Source organism: Scyliorhinus canicula, chromosome 25, assembly GCF_902713615.1.
Source record: "Scyliorhinus canicula chromosome 25, sScyCan1.1, whole genome shotgun sequence".
In the NCBI taxonomy this organism is placed as follows: domain Eukaryota; kingdom Metazoa; phylum Chordata; class Chondrichthyes; order Carcharhiniformes; family Scyliorhinidae; genus Scyliorhinus; species Scyliorhinus canicula.
Genome location: NC_052170.1, coordinates 3,037,436 through 3,055,689, shown reverse-complemented (window position 1 = coordinate 3,055,689; position 18,254 = coordinate 3,037,436). Strand labels below are relative to the sequence as shown.

The window sequence follows — 18,254 nt, the reverse complement described above, 5'->3', positions numbered from 1 at the left end:
GAGAATCTCAGATTTCCTGTTACCATAATTTCTTCTCACCCCACATCTGAAGATAATAGGTTCCTTTGTATGGTTCCACAGATGGCGGGAGGCCTTCAGTATCTTGCCCCAAGTGACCATTTAGCATCATTGAGACTGGAGAGCGTCGAGGGATTTGGGGGATGACGGGTTCATGGAACAAACCAACAAAACTACACCATCACACTCAAAATACTTCTGCAAGAGGTTAGATAGCAACCAGAAGGATCCCTGACTAATGCTCCGCCCTCAGGTTATAGATCGTAGGAACAAATTGAGCATTCTACAAGATTATTAACACACCACTGCACAGGGCTGCATCAACTTGGACCATCTCACTTTGAGATTGTGTTTCACTCACAACAAATCAAAGTTGGGGGATTACAACATTGCCACCTGCTGATTTGAAGTATTTAAGCACATGATTATGGGGTTATTTTTGTGGGAATTACTCACCCAGCTGTTTAATCGATTGTCCCAGTGCAAGATTTACAATAAATTGTCTACAGGAACAATTGCTAACAGCCATCAAGTGTATCAGTAGAAGGGAATTTAAAACGCTAGTATGAATTATTTAAAAAACATTGTGAGCCATACCGTATCACACACTTTAAAAGTCAAAGTTTAAACAATCTCCATTTGTTCTCTTTTTAAGCATTAGACACCCTCAGACAAAGATGCTACATATTTACTACAGATCTAACTTCCAGGACACAGAGAAGCTACAGGACCAGCTGTTTATTCAACATTCAAAATCAGACAGCCCCTTCTCTGCAGATGGTTGGGAATTGGGTCAGGATATGAGCTGTCTGGTCTCATGAGGAAAGGTTACTTGGACAAGGTACTGGAGTCGGTGCCTTCCCTTCAGCGATATGAGGATTAAACTGAAAATTAAAAACTTCACTTGCTCATTACTCCAACATAAACTTACCGAGACCAACCATCCCATCTGGCACTCTGTAATCCTCTGTAAGGGTTGCCCTGCAAAAGAAGATAGATGCCAAAACCAAACAAACTGACAGAAACAAAATGCACAAGAGATTCCCAGGATTCGCTCTCCCCAATTTTCCACTTGGAAAAATAGGATTATCAGCACTTGGGTGGCCAGGTATGAACCAACAGGCCACTACTTCATGGTGTCCAAGTCTCTTAAATAATGCCTTATTGAACATGCTGCATACTCATTGCTTGCAGCACGACATAACTGCTGACTTGCGATGTGGTAACCACATTGGACACCTCTCCAATTCTAAACTGTTCAACAATTTACCTTTGAAGAAACTTGTTTTGAACAAGTTTTTTTTCCTTTTCATTTCCGTCACTCCTGAAGGGGCTGTCTCTTGGAGCTCAGCTCTACAGGGGTTTGACACCATTGCATACCCCATTGAAGCGTCCACTATTCACATGTGAGTTTGGATCGAGCACGGAGAGGCTTTCAGACTCAAGAGGTCACAACAGACAGGTTTCTGGTAAAGATCGCTGTATTGTGATCACGAACGGGACTTCAGACTAAAGCAGACCCGTCCTGAACTGTAGCCTTGTGCTGTGTGGGTGCTTTCGCAGCCAGGGTCGGCTGACAGCACAGACAGGGGATTGAATGTTGGATCATCTGATGGGCATGCCCAAGAGTTGGACTCCATCTCTGATCCATGAGGGGCAAGCTCCATATATACCTTCATCATCAAGCAAGCTCTTACCTTTGCTGATGTATTGCTGCAAGCTGAGCTCCGATCGCTAAGGAAGAAGACAGGGACCAAGTTAAGGAAAAAAATACACTCCCCAAATGCAACACAAACAGCAACAAAGTCGCGTTACACTGGTCATAAACGTGACCAATATCAAATTTATTCAAACTCCTTCAGCATAATTGCCCACCATGTTCATCAGTTCTGAATCACTTTTCACCAAAATGAAAGTCATTTAATTGCTGAGTACCCAGACGCTCCGCGTTAGGACAATGTCCATTAAATGGAGGAAAATGACGAGCTATTTTATCCATCAGAAGATCCCTCAGAAATATTCAGTCAACAAACCAAACAAATTACAGTCACACTGATTTTAAGCCACAGTCGCAGATGTGGTGCAAAATGTGGGAATATAGCAAATAACCAGGCTGCCAATGAACCGAGCGACCAATTTACAGTGAAAGGCCGCTGCCAACTGGCCAACACTACATTTTCTTGTCGATGTTGTGAATCAGCCAATATACTACCTGCCTTGTGCACTGTGTGATGCTCTTAATTCTACCCTCACCACTACTCATTGATCTGTAAAATTCGACAGCACTTTAAGTGCCCCCTTGTCAACAAACAAATTTTGGATGAACAGAATTTGAAATTTGGTGTTATAACTCCAGGCAGTTTGACTGCTAAAGTTTGATTGAAATCCAAGTGTGAAACAGCAGCTGGCTGTGGTACCAGGACAGTTCATGTGCCCAAATCATATCTGTTTGAACTCTCAGTGACAAAGCTGATCAAATCATTTTCATAGGTGCAAATAAGAACAAGACTACTTACGATCGCTTTGTGCTGCTATTTTTTTACTGTCAGGCTGATCTGCAAGAGAAAAAGGGGATTCTTTTTCAAAACACTTTGCAAGGAATAAATAACTGCAGCTGTTCAGAATGTCAAAAGCACTCACGTCATCTGCTGTCCCATCACTGAAGATGTTCTTCACACATTTCTTCACCCCCCCCCCCCCACCTCCCATCTATTGCACAGATTCAATATTCCCAGAGCACCATAAACATTGATACATTTGGCACCCTGCTGCCACAAGTAAACAAGTCTGGTCTCCCAATTATCAATTTCATTTACAAACTGTTAATTCAACCTAGGTGGCAAGTCCCATTTTCTAAATTTATTATGCTGGCTCAGAGGATTTGCTACTTTATAAAACAGGCTCTGCAAACCGTTCGGGGTAACCAGTGCCGGAACTTAAGTGAACATTTCAAATTCCTCTATTAGATGAAATTCTGGCTACACGTGTCTCTTCACCATTGAATTTAATGAGCATCCATTACCGGTATTAAAATGTAGGATAAATAGCAACATCAGTTGGATTCAGTAAATATTTAGCAGTCCTCCCTCAGGTTCCGGCGGGGAGCAGAGTTGCGTTGGATGGGTTGAGACATACGCAGTACTGAGTAAAGAGACACTGGAGCTTAAGAGACGCTCCGACAGGGTTGCTGGGTTTCAGCTGCAAGATCCTTTGGTCTGAAAATACACAGACGGATACTTCGATGGATGCTGGGTACTTGAGGGAGGAAACGGTGGGGGCGGGACGATGGCACTTGCCTCAGAACACCCAGGTCACTGATGCAGAGACGTGAGGAATAACTTTCCAGCTAATCGGTCATTAAAATGATGATGTATTCAAACAGGGGTTTTCCTTGTGGCATGTTGACTTATAAATGAGGTACAGTGAAAGCAGAGGGAGCGCTTAACGCAGCAAAGTGGACTGTTTTAACAGCAGTGATTTGCCCGTGGTGTGGCCCAGTCAGTTGATCTGAGAGACGATATGGATGAAAGACCTGTCCCATGGTGCCAGCTAGTGGGCAGAACCTGCAACTACACTGCGGTGACAAAAAACATTGCACTGGAAATATTAACATGGTCATTTGGCAGTAAACATTGACAAAAGACTAAAAATCAGGGGAACAGGAAGTTTGGAGGAAGAACAAAGCACTCGACAAAGATACAGATAGAGGTCCTCATAATGAATTGTTAGTGTGCAAGAACACTCACTTAAATGCAGAACCTAACTATAGAACGTCACTTTAGCAAATTAAAGTGAGGAAAATACAAGTAAAACTGAAGCAGATTGTGTTTTAATCTAGAACGCTAATCGATTCTGAGAAGCATACATGGATTCTGTTGTAATTCTAACCGAGTGAAGCAATCAAATTCAGTTATCAAGAGAATTGGGCCTATTGAGGTGGTAAAACTGGTACAAGCCAAACATTGGGGGAAGAAAACCTTGCATTTTATCTCTTGCATCAGCACATCCTCAGAACATTCAGAAAACACACTCCACTGACACAGCAAAGGAAGTCAGGAAAGGAGTAACAGGCTCAAGGCTGCGAGATTGGTTGCAATCTGATGGTTTCAATTTGATACCTTAATTCCAAAACGTTTAATAGCTTTGGCATCGGTATCAAATTTCAACCAGAGAAGGTTGGGATGGGATCTTCGATGCTCACAGCAGCAGAGTAAAAATAAGACATTAGACACTTGAACTGAAAGCTTTATGCAAATACATCAAAACAAGAGAAGAAAAAAAAAAATCGACAACATTGTCAATGTCAGCATAACTGAATTCAGATAGATTTTACTTGATCTCAGTCTTCATGCCCATTTCTCAAATATATGACATGGATTTTATTCGTAAGTGTATGTTACATATTTCTGCTACACTATTATATTACACCCTTCATAAGGACACAACTCACATAAAAGTAAACAAGCACACTGGTTGTTAGAACTATTCCACAATGAATTCTGGACTAAACCATACCTTGAGCTTCAGGAGAATCAGTACACCAATTTCTTTTTCCACAATGGTCTCTCTCTCTCTCTTCCTAGTGCTGATGTTCAGCCTCGATCCAACTGCAGTTAAATCGAACTTGATCTCAAGCCCAAGCGGCCGAGACCACTCTCGTCAACCGCAGAACTGGGCGGGCTGGTGGAGAACGCAGCTCCCAGATGTCAGATAGCACACAACAAATTATTCAGATCTTGCAAATACTCAGTTTTGGGGCCAATGCACTTTGAGCGTAGAAAAATGGGTTGACATTTGCGAGTCAGACTCAGGGAAAAAAGATTCCTTTACAAATTGGCAGAGAGCTGAGCGGGTGGGGGGTCTCTATTTGAACGCCATGCTTCCGAGATACAAAGTTGGGGCCCTTTTACCTCGACTGTACCTAGAGCCACCGATTAGTGATTTCTGACACTTCCCCTTTCCTGCAGTACATACTTAAAATGAGAATTTTCCAAAAAAACATTTGAGTCAGTCTGCTCACAAGCCGATGACAGAGGGCGGGGGAAGTGAGCACAGAAGGAAGATATGCTTCCAGTGCTTGTTAATGGTGCCTTCCAATGCGTTAGGATTTTCTAAAACGTTTCTGGGCGCTTGCGATGGAATAAAAGTGGACAGCAATCGAAAAGACCGATTGTGGCCGGAAATGTCCGTTTTCCAATACCACCATCTACTCACTGTATTCCTCCTCCCGCAGTAGAATCCAATTGTATTTTGAACAAATTTATGCCACCTGCTTTTTAATAACCCTCCCCAGAGATTTATTTCATCACTCGATTCATTGCAAAACAAATCCCTTCTTCTGCTTAAACGTGCTAATTTTAGCTTGTGTTCTGTGAACACTTTATTGAAGTGAAAAAAAATTACCTGCACCAGCTTCGTCAACACCCCCCCCCCCCCCCCCCCCAACCCAATGTTTAGAAAGGGTTACCTCAAAATCGGCGTGGGATAAATGGTGATCTCTCTCATGAACATACCTGGACCCAACTGGATGTCACCATCAAATGTTCTGTCGGGCCATAATGGGTGAACAGAACTCATTCAGTGAATAGTAAATGACTCACAGGTGAGGGTCATTATTACTTTTGGCCTGCACATTGTTACCTTCTCCCGCTGACACAACAGCTGCAATTCACACCACAACCCCCAATATTATTTTACACTAATATTAATCCAGGCTTCATCAGCAGTCAAGTTTTCAACCAGATCAGTTAATACATGCGGCATCTGTAACCATGCACTGAGATTGAGTCAGGGACAGTTTGCCAAATCATAAACAAAGTTGGCATTAGCTGTAACAAAAGCAAAAGCTATCAAGCCAACACATTTACTAACCAGTACAAACTGAAGGAATCAGTTATTCCCCCCAACTGTCTTACCTCCATCTTCTAGTTGCCGTTTTTGACCAACGAATCCGAATTCTGGTGTGCTGTGGTTTACTGTTGTGGCAGTGTCGCCTCCAATTTTAGCAGCTATCTGCAGATTTATTAAAAGTCACAATCAGAATAAATGACACTCGTGTTAGAGTAACTAAGTTGTCCTAAGTATTGCAGACTTCTCTCAGGTCGGATCTGCTTTAAACCACATGGCCAAAACCCGCTCTGCCTACAGCCATCATCAAGCAAGTGGAGCCAGTCAGCTTCATAAAGACGCAAACTAGAAATGCTGATGGGTTCACAAACCTGTTTCAAGCAACAATACTTGCAGAAATTCAAACTTAACCATGCGCGTCTTCAGGAGATGCCAGGTGGTCAGTCAGGTTTTATTCCTTTCAGACGTTTTAACCGTTTAATACATCCCAGGCTTGCTCAGCCATTTCAGAGGGCATTTAAGAAGCAACCACATTGCTTTGGGCCTGGAGCCATATGTGGGCCGGACCAGAGGACGACAGATTTTCTTCCGCAAAGAACATTAGTGAACCCAACGGGGTTTTTCAACAACCGACAATGGTGTCATCGTTAGACTTTTATTACAGATGTTTTCTTCTCTGTATTCAAATTCCACCACCTGTAATGGTTGGATACCAACCAGAATCTCCACAGTAATACCCTGGGTCTGTGAATTACTTGTCCAGTGATGCTGCCCCCTGTCCCTTATAGCTGTTGGATTAGTATTCCTCCACTAGCAGGACATAGAAAAATAGAAGCAGGAGGAGGCCATTCAGCCCCTCCAGCCTGCTCCGCCATTCATTATGATTGTGGCTGATCATGAAGTTCAATACCGTGATGCCGCCTTCCTCTCCATATCCCTTTAGTCCCAAGAGCTATACCTAATTGCTCTTGATATCACACAATGTTTTGGCCTCAACTACTTTGTGTTAGGACGTACAGGGGTGACAAGGGCACAGAATATACTCTGGATAGGGGACTAAAATGTTCATCACCAAATGTGATCATCGGGAGAACCACCACAGACCGAGCTGGTCGGGTCCTAAAGGACCAGGTGTGTGGCAGGTGGCGAAGGAACCAGCCTGCTGAAGTTACATCTGTCCATGACAGTATCGATAATTACGAGTGATCAGCACGGCCTTTGTGGAGATAAAGTCCCATCTTCACATTGAGGATATCTTCCATCGCATTGTGCACGCAACCACAGTGCTAAATCATACAGGTTTCAAACAGATCGAGCATCTCATGATTATGAAACCACAAGGCGGGGCAGCACGGTGGCACAGTGGTTAGCACTGCTGCCTACGGCACTGAGGACCCGGGTTCAAATCCCGGCCCTGGGTCACTGTCCGTGTGGAGTTTGCAAATTCTCCCCGTGTCTGCGAGGGTTTCACCCCCACAACCCAAAGATGTGCAGGCTAGGTGGATTGGCCACGCTACATTGCCCCTTAATTGGAAAAAATAATTGGGTACTCTAAATTTACAAGAAATAAAAATGAAACCATGAGGCATTGTGGGCCATCAGCAGCAGCAGAATTGTACTCAAGCACAATCAGTAATGTCATGGCCTGGTTTATCCCCACTGTACCATTAGAACCTGGGACCTCGGCGCCATGAGGCTGCAGTGCCAATTATTGCGCCCATGTGCTGCCCCAGGCACACCTAAAAGGGAGGTGCAAACCTGGTGAAGCTACAACACAGGACTACTTGCGTGCCAAACAACACAAGCAGCAAGCGATAGACGGAGCTAAGCGATACGGATCATATCGAAGCTCTGCAGTCCTGCCAGATCCAGCCAAGATTGGTGACAGACAATTAAACTCACTGGGGAAGGAGGCTCCACCGATATGCCATCTGTACCTCAGTGGAAAAAATAAGGCTGAAATATTCACAACTATCTTCAGCCAGAAGTACTGAGGGATTTACTCAAAGTGACATGAAGAAACGACCAAAGGCGCTGGACACTGAAACGGGTATCGGAGCCGACAATGTTCCAGCGATTGAACTAGGAAGGCTTCTTCTCTAGAACTTGCCGTGCCCCAAGCCAAGCTGTTCCAGTACAGCTAAAACACTGGCACCCACCCAGCAATATAGAAAATTTTCCCACTCTGTCCTACGCACAAAAAGCAGGACTAATCCAACCCAATCAATTACAGCCTCATTTCTGGTCTTATTTATCAGATGGAATGGGTCATTATTAGTACTATTAAGTGTCACTTGCTTAGCAATAATGTGCTCACTGACACGCAGTTTGGGATCCGCCAGGGTTGCTCAGTTTGAGTTCCACTGGGGCCAGTCAGCTCCGGACCTCATTACAACCTTGGTTCAAACATGGTTAAACTCCAGTGGTGAGCTGCGAGCGACTGTCCTGAACATCATGGAGCCGGAAGAAAACTGGAGTCAATGCACATCAGGTGGAAAACTCTCCACTGGTTGGAGTCATACCTGGCACAAAGGAAGATGGTTGTGGTTGTTGGAGATCAATCATCTCAGTTCCAGGACATCACTGCAGCAATTTTACACGGTGGTGTCCTGGCTTAACCATAGGATCCCCACAGAGCAGGAGGCCATCTGGCCCAGAGTCTGCACCGACCTTTCAAAAGACCACCCGGCCAAGGCCCAATCCCCCTGCCCTGTTCCTGCACCCCATTCCTAATGGGCAATTTTTTAGCATGGCCAATTCACCTAGCCTGCACATCTTTGGACTAAGGGAGGAAACTCACATAGGCACGAGGAGAATGCACAAACTGCACACAGACAGTCACCCGAGGTCGGAATCGAACCCAAGTCCCTGGCGCTGTGAGGCAGCAGTGCTAACCAGCTTGCCGTCTATCCCCAGCTGCTTCATCAATGGCTGCCCCTCCATCATAAGGTCAGAAATACAATGTTCGATGATAATTGCACAATGTTCAGCACCATTCACAAATCCTCAGATACTGAAGCAGTCCATCTCCAAGACATGAGCTGACAAGCGGCAAGTAACATTCGCACCAAACAAGTGCCTGGCAATGACTACCTCCGACGAAAGAATCTAACTATTGTCCCAGATCATCCAATGGCATTAGCATCGGTGAATCCCCGGGATTTCCACTGACCCAAAACAGACATAATCCCATAAACACTGTGGCTACCACAGCAGGTCAAAGACTCTGAATCCTGTGGAGAGTAACTCAACTCTTAATTCCTCAAGACACAAGTCAGGAGTGCGATGGAACACTCTCCATTTGCCTGGATGGGTGCAGCTCAAACAACACTCAAGAAGCTTGACGTCTTCCAGTGCAAAGCAGCTGGCTTGATTGGCAACCCATCCACAAACATTCACTCCCGCCACCACGGAGTACCATCTACAAGATGCATTGCAAGAGCTCACCAAGGCTCCTTAGGCAGCAATTTCTCAATGCATGACCGCTACCATTAAGAAGGCCAGGCGCAACTGACACATGGGAACACCACCACCTGGAAGTTCCAGTCCAAGTCACTCACTACCCCGACTCGTTATCGCCAATCCTTCACGGTCACTGGGTCAAAGTCCTAGAACTCCCTCCCTAACAGCACATGGACTGCAGCAGTTCAAGAAGATAGCTCACCACCATCTTCTCAAGGGAAAAAGCTGGCATAACCTATGCAACCCAGACCCCATGAATAATTAAAACAAATGAGAATGTAATAGTCAATTGTGTATCAAATATTGACACCCTCAGCACATCATTCACACGGCAACGAGGAAGAGATGGCGATTCAAACAGCATTAGCTTGTGCTGTATCAGAATGGAGGCACCATGCAACATTGGGTGCATTACAAAGCAACACATTCGTCCTCATCTCGAAAAGTAATTACCCATAAGTTACACTGAATGAAATACCAACTATAAGTATCCATTGTTCTTAACGTTTAAAAAAGTTCTAAAATATTTCCTCTCGCTAATCTTTAAGGTTCATCAGACAAAACCGTAGCACAGCAACAGTTGCTGCCATTAGATACAGATTTTTAAAAGATCCAACAAACCCATTTAACAAGGAAAGATGCATCTTATTTTAAATGTGTGTGGGGAGGGAGTGGAAAACAAAGATTTTCCATCTCTGATCTCTACTCGCTGCTGGAAATATACAAGACACAAATTATCTGGCTAGTTTAGGATCAAATATAACTAACACACCTCCAGGGACCAAACAGTCTGATGCACTCACTCCAAAAGCATGTAAAATGGCTGCACTTGAGGGCGGGTATAGGACACTCGATCAATAACCACACATGGCACAACACCTGAGCAAGCATCAACACACATGGAATAAAAATAGGCAGAGGGAAGAAGCAAGGGCACTGCCAAAAGTCAAGATCACATTCCAAATTCCCTACTTCCCCCTAAGCAACGTAAACAGAGATTAATAAAGGTTTCCAAATTCTCATTCAGGTCCCAGCGAGAGGAGAAACTAGAAACTTGCTGGTCATAGGTTAGGAAAAATAATCAATCCACACACTAAATACAAAGAAAATCACGCTTCCTTAATAATAATAATCTTTATTACTGTCACAAGTAAGCTTACATTAACATTGCAATGAAGTTGCTCTGAAAATCCCCTAGTCGCCACACTCCAACTCCTGTTCGGATACACCGAGGGAGAATTCACAATGTCCAATTCACCTAACAAGCACGTCTTTCGGGACTTGTGGGAAGAAACAGGAGCACCCGCAGGAAACCCACGCAGACATGGGGAAAACATGCAGACTCCGCACAGACAGTGACCCAAGCAGGAACTGAACCCGGGACACTGGAGCTGTGAAGCAACAGTGCTAACCACTGTGCTACCGTTACCCCTCACTGGATTATTTTACCAGCTAATGAACAAACCGACCTACAGCAGAATCAAACACATCTATTCTGTTTTGTCATTCACCAGCCGCAAAGCCACGGTGCAGAAGGAAATCGGGATGGCAAATTGAGTGCTGACTTTAGTTTCAAAGAGGCTGGAATATAAAAGTAGAGACGTTGTGGGCAGCATGGTGGCACAGTTAGCCCTGCTGCCTCATGGCTCCGAGGCACTGTCCGTGTGGAGTTTGCACAAAGAGGAAGAAATAATGTAAGCTTGTCAAAAAGGTAGCCAGATCAGTAGTTTCTAGAATTTTTCCTGGATAGCTTTGTAGAACTACACAAGGCCTGGTATTGTGCAAAAAGATAGGTTAAAGTCCTCATAGTGAAGACACAAGTACCAGTGATCAAAATGAATTTTACATTCAGTTTGAGGGAGAGAAGAGTGGGTCCAAGACTAAACTGTTAAACGTAAAGAAAGGCAATTGAGGGCATGAAAATAGAACTAGCTCAGTGAACTGGCAAATTAGGCTACGGGATAAGACAACAGAGATGCTATAGCAGTCATTTAAATGGATGTTTCATTATGCACAGAACCGATACAACCAACGAGAAATAAAAATTCCATGGGAGGAGCCACGATTCATAGTTAACTGATAAATATCCCCTCCAAGTGCAGCCACTCTAATTCGTAGCATGGCTATGTCTATTCCTCAAACCCAATCAATGTTTTCCTTATTTACAGCATCATAGAATGCTCCCTATAAAAGTCATGATTAAAAATTCATGGGTTTTGGTTTTTCCCCCCATTATTTTTCTTGTGCTAATTTACATGCGAGTGGTATCAGAGTGGCATCCCTCCGTGCTAACTGTACAGGAGTAACTGTTAGTTTTCTTCAATCATGCATCTGAAAATACTATCGATGTGCAGGTCAATGATTTTCTGAAGTTCCGAACACCATCTAATTTTAAGCAACAGCAACCTGCTCCATCAAGGAGAAGCCATTTCAAGTTTGTACTCTGGTTGGTACAAATAAATCAGCAAGTGACCCCTGAGGAAGCTCCAGTCAGAAGGTATCCCGCTTCCATAGTTCTAAATAGGATACTGCAAGGTGTGACAAATTCCACTTAATGGAAATGGGATGGGGACCACAAATATTTTTATTGGATGCTCCACCCTTGAAGGAAAAAAATACGTAGGGCAAACATTTATTTCTCACATTCTCCCTGTGTCTGTGTGGGTCTCACCCCCACAACCCAAAGAAAAGATGTGCCGGGTTAGTGGATTGGCCACACTAAATTGTCCCTTAATTGGAAACAAAATGATTGGGTACTCTAAATTTATTTTTAAAAAGCTATTTCTCGCATCGGAAGATTAACCAATCCAATTGAGGCATATGATTAAATGGACACTGACGCGGCAAATTTATACAACGTACTGTCATTACCTTCTTTCAACTTTCACATCTCACTCTGGTCAATACCCTATTGCCAGCATTCCACCACTGGTTCGATATTTATATTTCCAATCTTCTCCCCTCCTGAACATGCCAGGTTTTGTGTACAGTTCCACCTGTGCCCACTGCCAGTCGAGACAGCCTTCTCCCTTCCTTACAGTTGATCTAGGTCCACTGCAGTTTAACACTTAGATGATCGCCATGTAACTGCAATTGGTATTAGTGTCACTTAAGGCAACGTGTTGGATTGTACATGGTTTGCTCGAGGTGACCACTCTCCCAAATTGGCAAGTTTTGTTTTTGTGCATCACCTATCATGAGTCATGGAAAAGTGGAGCCAGGTAACACCTGTACTAGGTTCATGCGGTAATAGTTTGTGATGGAACCCCAATTACCTGTCCGAGCTTTGTCGGGTTTGAAGTTTCAGTGTTCAGCGAAGCACATCAGTCCAAAAGTGCTTCTGCAATTCAAAACACTTGAGGCCCCAACACCCAGAGAGATATTAGTTTTCTTCCGTCAGAGTTATAGCATCACGGTGAATGGATAGGAGTGTGCTGTGTGATGGCATGGACAGCCGAGCATCGCAAATGACTCGAGTGATAGTACATGTTGCAACATTCAATGGACATCACGAGTGGCTACTTCTGGTCCAAACTGGTATTCAAATAGCAAGAGCACACAAGGGCTATCGTTCTGTCAAAATTCACAGATACTTCCCAGCTTGCAGGTCCTGAACGAAGCTGACCCTTCTTTTGGCAGCTACCTTCTTCAGCTGGTCATGCAAGGTGACACTGTGGCCCAGCTTCACTTAGAGATATGTTGTGGGGATTTGATGTCAGCTTCCACTGAGACAGTCTATGTCAGCAGGTTATTCAATCATTCACGTTTGTCTAAACCTGTGTGCTCCACAGTCCAACAATGTGGACTTGAACATTCACTGGCTGATTTTCAGTTCACACATAGAGATGCCAATTAATGTTGACTGCAGCACCCCAGCTCCCATTCCAGTTTGCCTTCAAGTAGTTGAGTTATTGATAGAGGGGGTTGCTTCAGTTTCCCTTCTGGGTTGGGTGAGAGAAGGGAGTAAACACCTATGAGCAGTAGTAAACCGCATGACTTTGAACTTGCTCACCATTATTCAACGATGATGCTTGATCTTGGGCCACTTCCCTACCTGTTCCCCCCACTCCTTGAGACACCAAAAATCTGTCTATCGCAATCTTAAGTGTATTCAATGATGCAGCACCCACATTCTTCTGGGGCAGATAACGTCAAAGATTCAGAACCTTTTAAGTGAAGTAATTTCTCCCTCATCTCAGTCCTAAATGGTCAACCCCTTAATCCTGACACTATTCCCCATGTTTTAGATTCCCAACCAGCGGAAACAAGCCCCGACAGAACCTGTTATTTTTCAACTTCTCAACTCTGGAGAAAATAGCCCCAATTTAATCAGCCCATCATAAGTAAACACCCATCACCCAAGGGGCAAATTTAGTGAAACGTTCTCCACCGCCTCCATTGCAAGCATATCTTCAAAGTGTTACACACTTCTGGTACCTCTGTTGGGGCAGGAAAGGCAAACAGCGTCCTTTTAAATTGAGGGAACACAAGAATACCGAAAGCTTGGTTCTATGCGAATATACCACTGCGCACAAGGCACAGAGAGACTTGGAAATGCTTTCTAGTGTTAACCTTAAATCCCACATTTGGCAGCCAAGACCAGATCATTCTGAAGTGCTTACTGATGGCCTGGTGCGATACATGATTGTGCCCAGAATTCCATACATGGCAAGTGCCAAGTGAAAATGAAACAAAAAATGAAAATCGCTTATTGTCACGAGTAGGCTTCAATGAAGTTACTGTGAAAAGCCCCTAGTCGCCACATTCCGGCGCCTGTCCGGGGAGGCTGGTACGGGACGTGGACTCACTCCCAGAAAAAGCAGACAAGTAACAGGTGACAGCTAAAATTTCTCAGCAATCAGACACCAGAAACAACAAGACAAAAACAAAGTGGACACAACCAACATCCTGAACATACAGCACATCCACAGACAAGAGTTGACCCCCGAGGTCCTCATGGACCTCGGCGCCATGAGGCAGCAGCACTAACTACTGCGCCACCGTGCTGCCCGCAGCTGAAGGATTGATAGTGAGAAGGCCAAAGAATGCGGCTGAGGGAATTGAAGGTTCAGCTACCAACAAAAAGGGGGTGGTTGTGGGAAGAAATGATTAGTCCAGAAAGCAGATATTGGGAAAGAAACACTCCATCTCTCCTTTTGCAGGGTAGCCCTTTTGAAAAAATTGTGTTCATGGAATGTGCCCAAGTACAGCATTTATGGCACACCCCCAATTGCCCCAGAGAAGGTGGGGGTGAGCCGTGTTGTTGAACCGCTGCAGTCTATGTGGTTAAGGAGGGAGCTCCAGGATTTTGACCCAGCGACAGTGAAGGAACGACAATATATTTCCAAGTTAGGGTGGTGTGTGGCTTGGAGGGAACTTCCAGGTGGTGGTATTCCACACATCTGTTGCCCATGGCCTTCCGAGTGGTAGAAGTCATGGGTTTTGAAGATGCTGTTGCAGGCGCCTTGGTGAGTCACTGCAGTGCACCTTGTAGATAGTACACAAGCTGCTACACTGTGCGTCAGTGGTGGAAGGAGCAAATGTTTAAGATGGGGAGGCAGTGACGTTAGTGGTACTGTCAAGTGGATGGGACATTGATCAAGCGGGCTGCTTTGTTCTGGGCAGTAAGCTTTTCAAGTGTTGTGCTGTTGGAGGTGAACTCATCCAGGCAAGGAGAGTATTCCATCATCTCAACTGTGATTTTAGTTTCCACCACAATCCTAAATTTCCCCCATTTAAAAACACTCCCACAAAGCACTGAGGGATCGTTACTACCGCATCAACACCATATAAAAGCAAGCTGTTGTTGCTCCACAGCTTTATAACTGAAAGCAGCGAGACAAACACAGATCCTTCTCCTCCAGGAACTGGTTTGACTCACTGGAGGCATAAAGCTCTCAGGAGGAGCCTGGAACAGTATTCACAGTAGCACGGTGGCTAACACTGTTGCTTCACAGCGCCAGGGTCCCGGGTTCAATTCCCGGCTTGGGTCACTGTCTGTGCGAAGTCTACACGTTCTCCCTGTGTCTGCGTGGGTTTCCTCCGGGTGCTCCGGTTTCCTCCCACAAGTCCTGAAAGACATGCTGTTAGGCAAATTGGACATTCTGAATTCTCCCTCCGTGTACCCGAACAGGCGCCAGAGTGTGGCGACTAGGGGCTTTTTGCAGTATCATTGCAGTGCTAATGTAAGCCTACTTGTGGCAATAATAAAGATCATTATTATTCATTCCGGTGATACTTCAATGGTTAAGCCTCTCTCCAAACGTGGGCCCACCGATGACTGTGAATAGGTCTAACACATGGTACAGTGCGAACGTCCCCAGACATGGAAGTTTGTCCCAATGGAAAACAGGCACAATTCAAATGCTTAGGACACTGACTGCTAACCCACAATAGGACAGAGTGAAGGAGGAGCTCAGTGAGGAAAGCACCTGTTCAGATAATGGTCCAAAAGTAACAGAATGGCTCAACGCTCACCTTTGTTCATGGATTTTTACTGCATCTCCACACACCCCCGCCCCCCCCTCAGTAATTAAATGAATTTACAAATAGAAAATATCAATAAACACATCCACGGCAGTGAGCGGAGGATTGTAAGTAAGCTGAACACTGCGCAAAATATGCTGATTCCTGAACTGCTGGGAACATTGATAGCTTGACATGGAAAAGTGATCACAAGGTGAATAAAGTTGGCCTGTGAAAAGAGTGAGCTTGATGGGGCAAATGCTCAAAGACTGGCCATGCAATGAGACATACTGACACCAGAGCCGGAGAGGCAATTCCATCACAAGAGCACCAAACACATCACGTTACGGCAAGATGCACTATCTCAGCTTAGAAACCATATGGTACATTAAGTGCAAACTATCCTCTAGTTCTGGGTATTTGCAGCAGTAAATGTATCAAACCGCACTTCTTCAGTCTGGATATCCTGCAGTTGGGGAAGAAGAAACCAGCATTAAATGTCCCATAAACTCCTAATACTGGTCGGTCTCAGTGTTTAAACATAGATTCACTAACTTCCAGAACCATGTTTAACATTTTTGGAATGAGTTCGCCTTAATCAGGTCATTGTCTACCTGACTGGAGGCTCAGTGGTTAGGATATATTGATCAGTGCTGATCTCGCCAGGTCCACAAGTCTCACTAACACTCCCAGCTGGAATGAGGAGGAGATATGAGACAGCAATCATTCCGACTCTTAACTGATACCCAACGTTGCCTTTTGGAAGAGTACAAAGATGGCAGAGGAAGACAGGGCATGGTTAGGCTAGGAAGGTCTTCGGCGCAAACTGCACATCACATCGGATCAGCACCTGCGCCCCAGCAAGGATTCAGAAGCCTCTGAAGAGGGAGCAATTTTCAGAAAAAGGAGGGGGCGACACGATCAGTTACACAATTCATTAACACGTCATTTCTGCACCGTTCCTGGATTTATTGGGACGGGAATCTGACCCCCATGGTTGATCTCTTTTCTATTGACTCATGTTTGTCTCATCCCTTAAACAACTTGATCGACAAGTCTTGAAAATTTTCAGTGATCTGCAGCATCCAAAATCGAGTCACGGGAATAAAAGGCAAATTTCTGCAATCTGTCCTCATGCCCACACTTGAGCCCAGCATGATCCTTGTGAATCTGGGCTGTATCCCTTCAAGGTCAGAATCTTCCCTGAGATGCAAGGCCCAGACCGGTCATTATCAAGGGAGGCGGTGGCATTAGTGATATTGTTGTTGGACGAGGAATCCCGAGACCCAGGGTAATTTCTGGAGACCCGGGTTCCAATCTCACCATGGCAGATGGTGGAATTCAAATTCAATTTAAAAATCTGGAATTAATAGTCTAATGATGGCCATGGATCCATTGTTGATCGAAACCTGGAGGGAAATCTGCCATTGTTACCTTTCCAACATGTGACTCCAGACACACAAGCAATGTGGTTGACTCTTAAATGTCCTCAGTTGTATCCAACCACTACAAAGAAAATGAAAAGCATGAAACCGGATAGACCATGTGGCATCGACCGAGGCTTTCACTTTTGCTTTGTCAAACAGTACTGTTGGTGTAGCCAGTGGTTCAAGACAGCCAATCACCACCACCTTCTCGAGGGCAACTAGGGATGGGCACAAATGTTGGCTGAGCCAGCGACGCCCACATCCCATAAATTAATACTTAAAAATCCAGCCTGCAAATATAACCATAAAACTGGTGGAAAGGATAAAAGCCGGAAAAATACCACCTGTTAAAACCTTCACTGAGCAAATTTAGGGAGGAGCAGAATAGGGAACATTCTAATATTGTGCCTTGCGCTGCTCCATACCGCTCACAATTTCAGATCAAAAATGTCAGCCACCTGCTCCTTTCCTTCAGTACCCAAGTTCTCTGGGTCAGTTGTGTCATTTCGGCTTTGCTCCTTTCCTTCGCCACATGGAAAAATACACAGAACTTCCTCCCTTCCCCATTTCAAAACCCCAAACAGGATCACAAAGCTTATTCAGCACAACCTGTTGAGACCCAGAGGCTTTGGGCTCTATGGCCATTTCATCACATCGAACTTCTGCCATTACTGACCGAGCAGTGATCCCAGCTCTGTCAGCGCTTCACCTGCATCGCAAAATGTCCCTTCACACGCAGAAGTTTGGAAGTGGACAATCGTACTATTGGGTGCCTTTCCGTTCTAGAGAGCATCACATTAAAACAAAATCCATTCCCTCACCGCTGATCAAAACTATCATGCGACTACACTCCTATAATGCTATCCAACAACTTCTAAATAGTCAGTGCACTTTAGATTTGCAAGAAAAAAGAACACAGAACATTACAGCGCAGTACAGGCCCTTCGGCCCTCAATGTTGCGCCGACCAAAATGAAACCACTCTAAAGCCCATCTACACTATTCCCTTATCATCCATATGTCTATCCAATGACCG

General features: G+C 44.7%; 1 protein-coding gene across 5 annotated transcripts in view; it reads right to left on the bottom strand.

The window, feature by feature from the left end:
• Positions 1–18,254, bottom strand: part of LOC119956978 (far upstream element-binding protein 2-like) — a 62,883-nt gene that overhangs the window by 37,027 nt on the left and 7,602 nt on the right. For 4 of the 5 annotated variants that reach the window (XM_038784551.1, XM_038784553.1, XM_038784552.1 and 1 more), the window contains exons 2-5: positions 5,934–6,030; positions 2,535–2,573; positions 1,716–1,752; positions 950–999 (exon numbers count right to left, since the gene is read on the bottom strand). In XM_038784551.1, coding sequence (XP_038640479.1) covers positions 950–999; positions 1,716–1,752; positions 2,535–2,573; positions 5,934–6,030 — 223 coding nt within the window. The remainder of the gene's footprint in view (positions 1–949; positions 1,000–1,715; positions 1,753–2,534; positions 2,574–5,933; positions 6,031–18,254) is intronic. The other variant, XM_038784555.1, reaches the window with a different exon arrangement.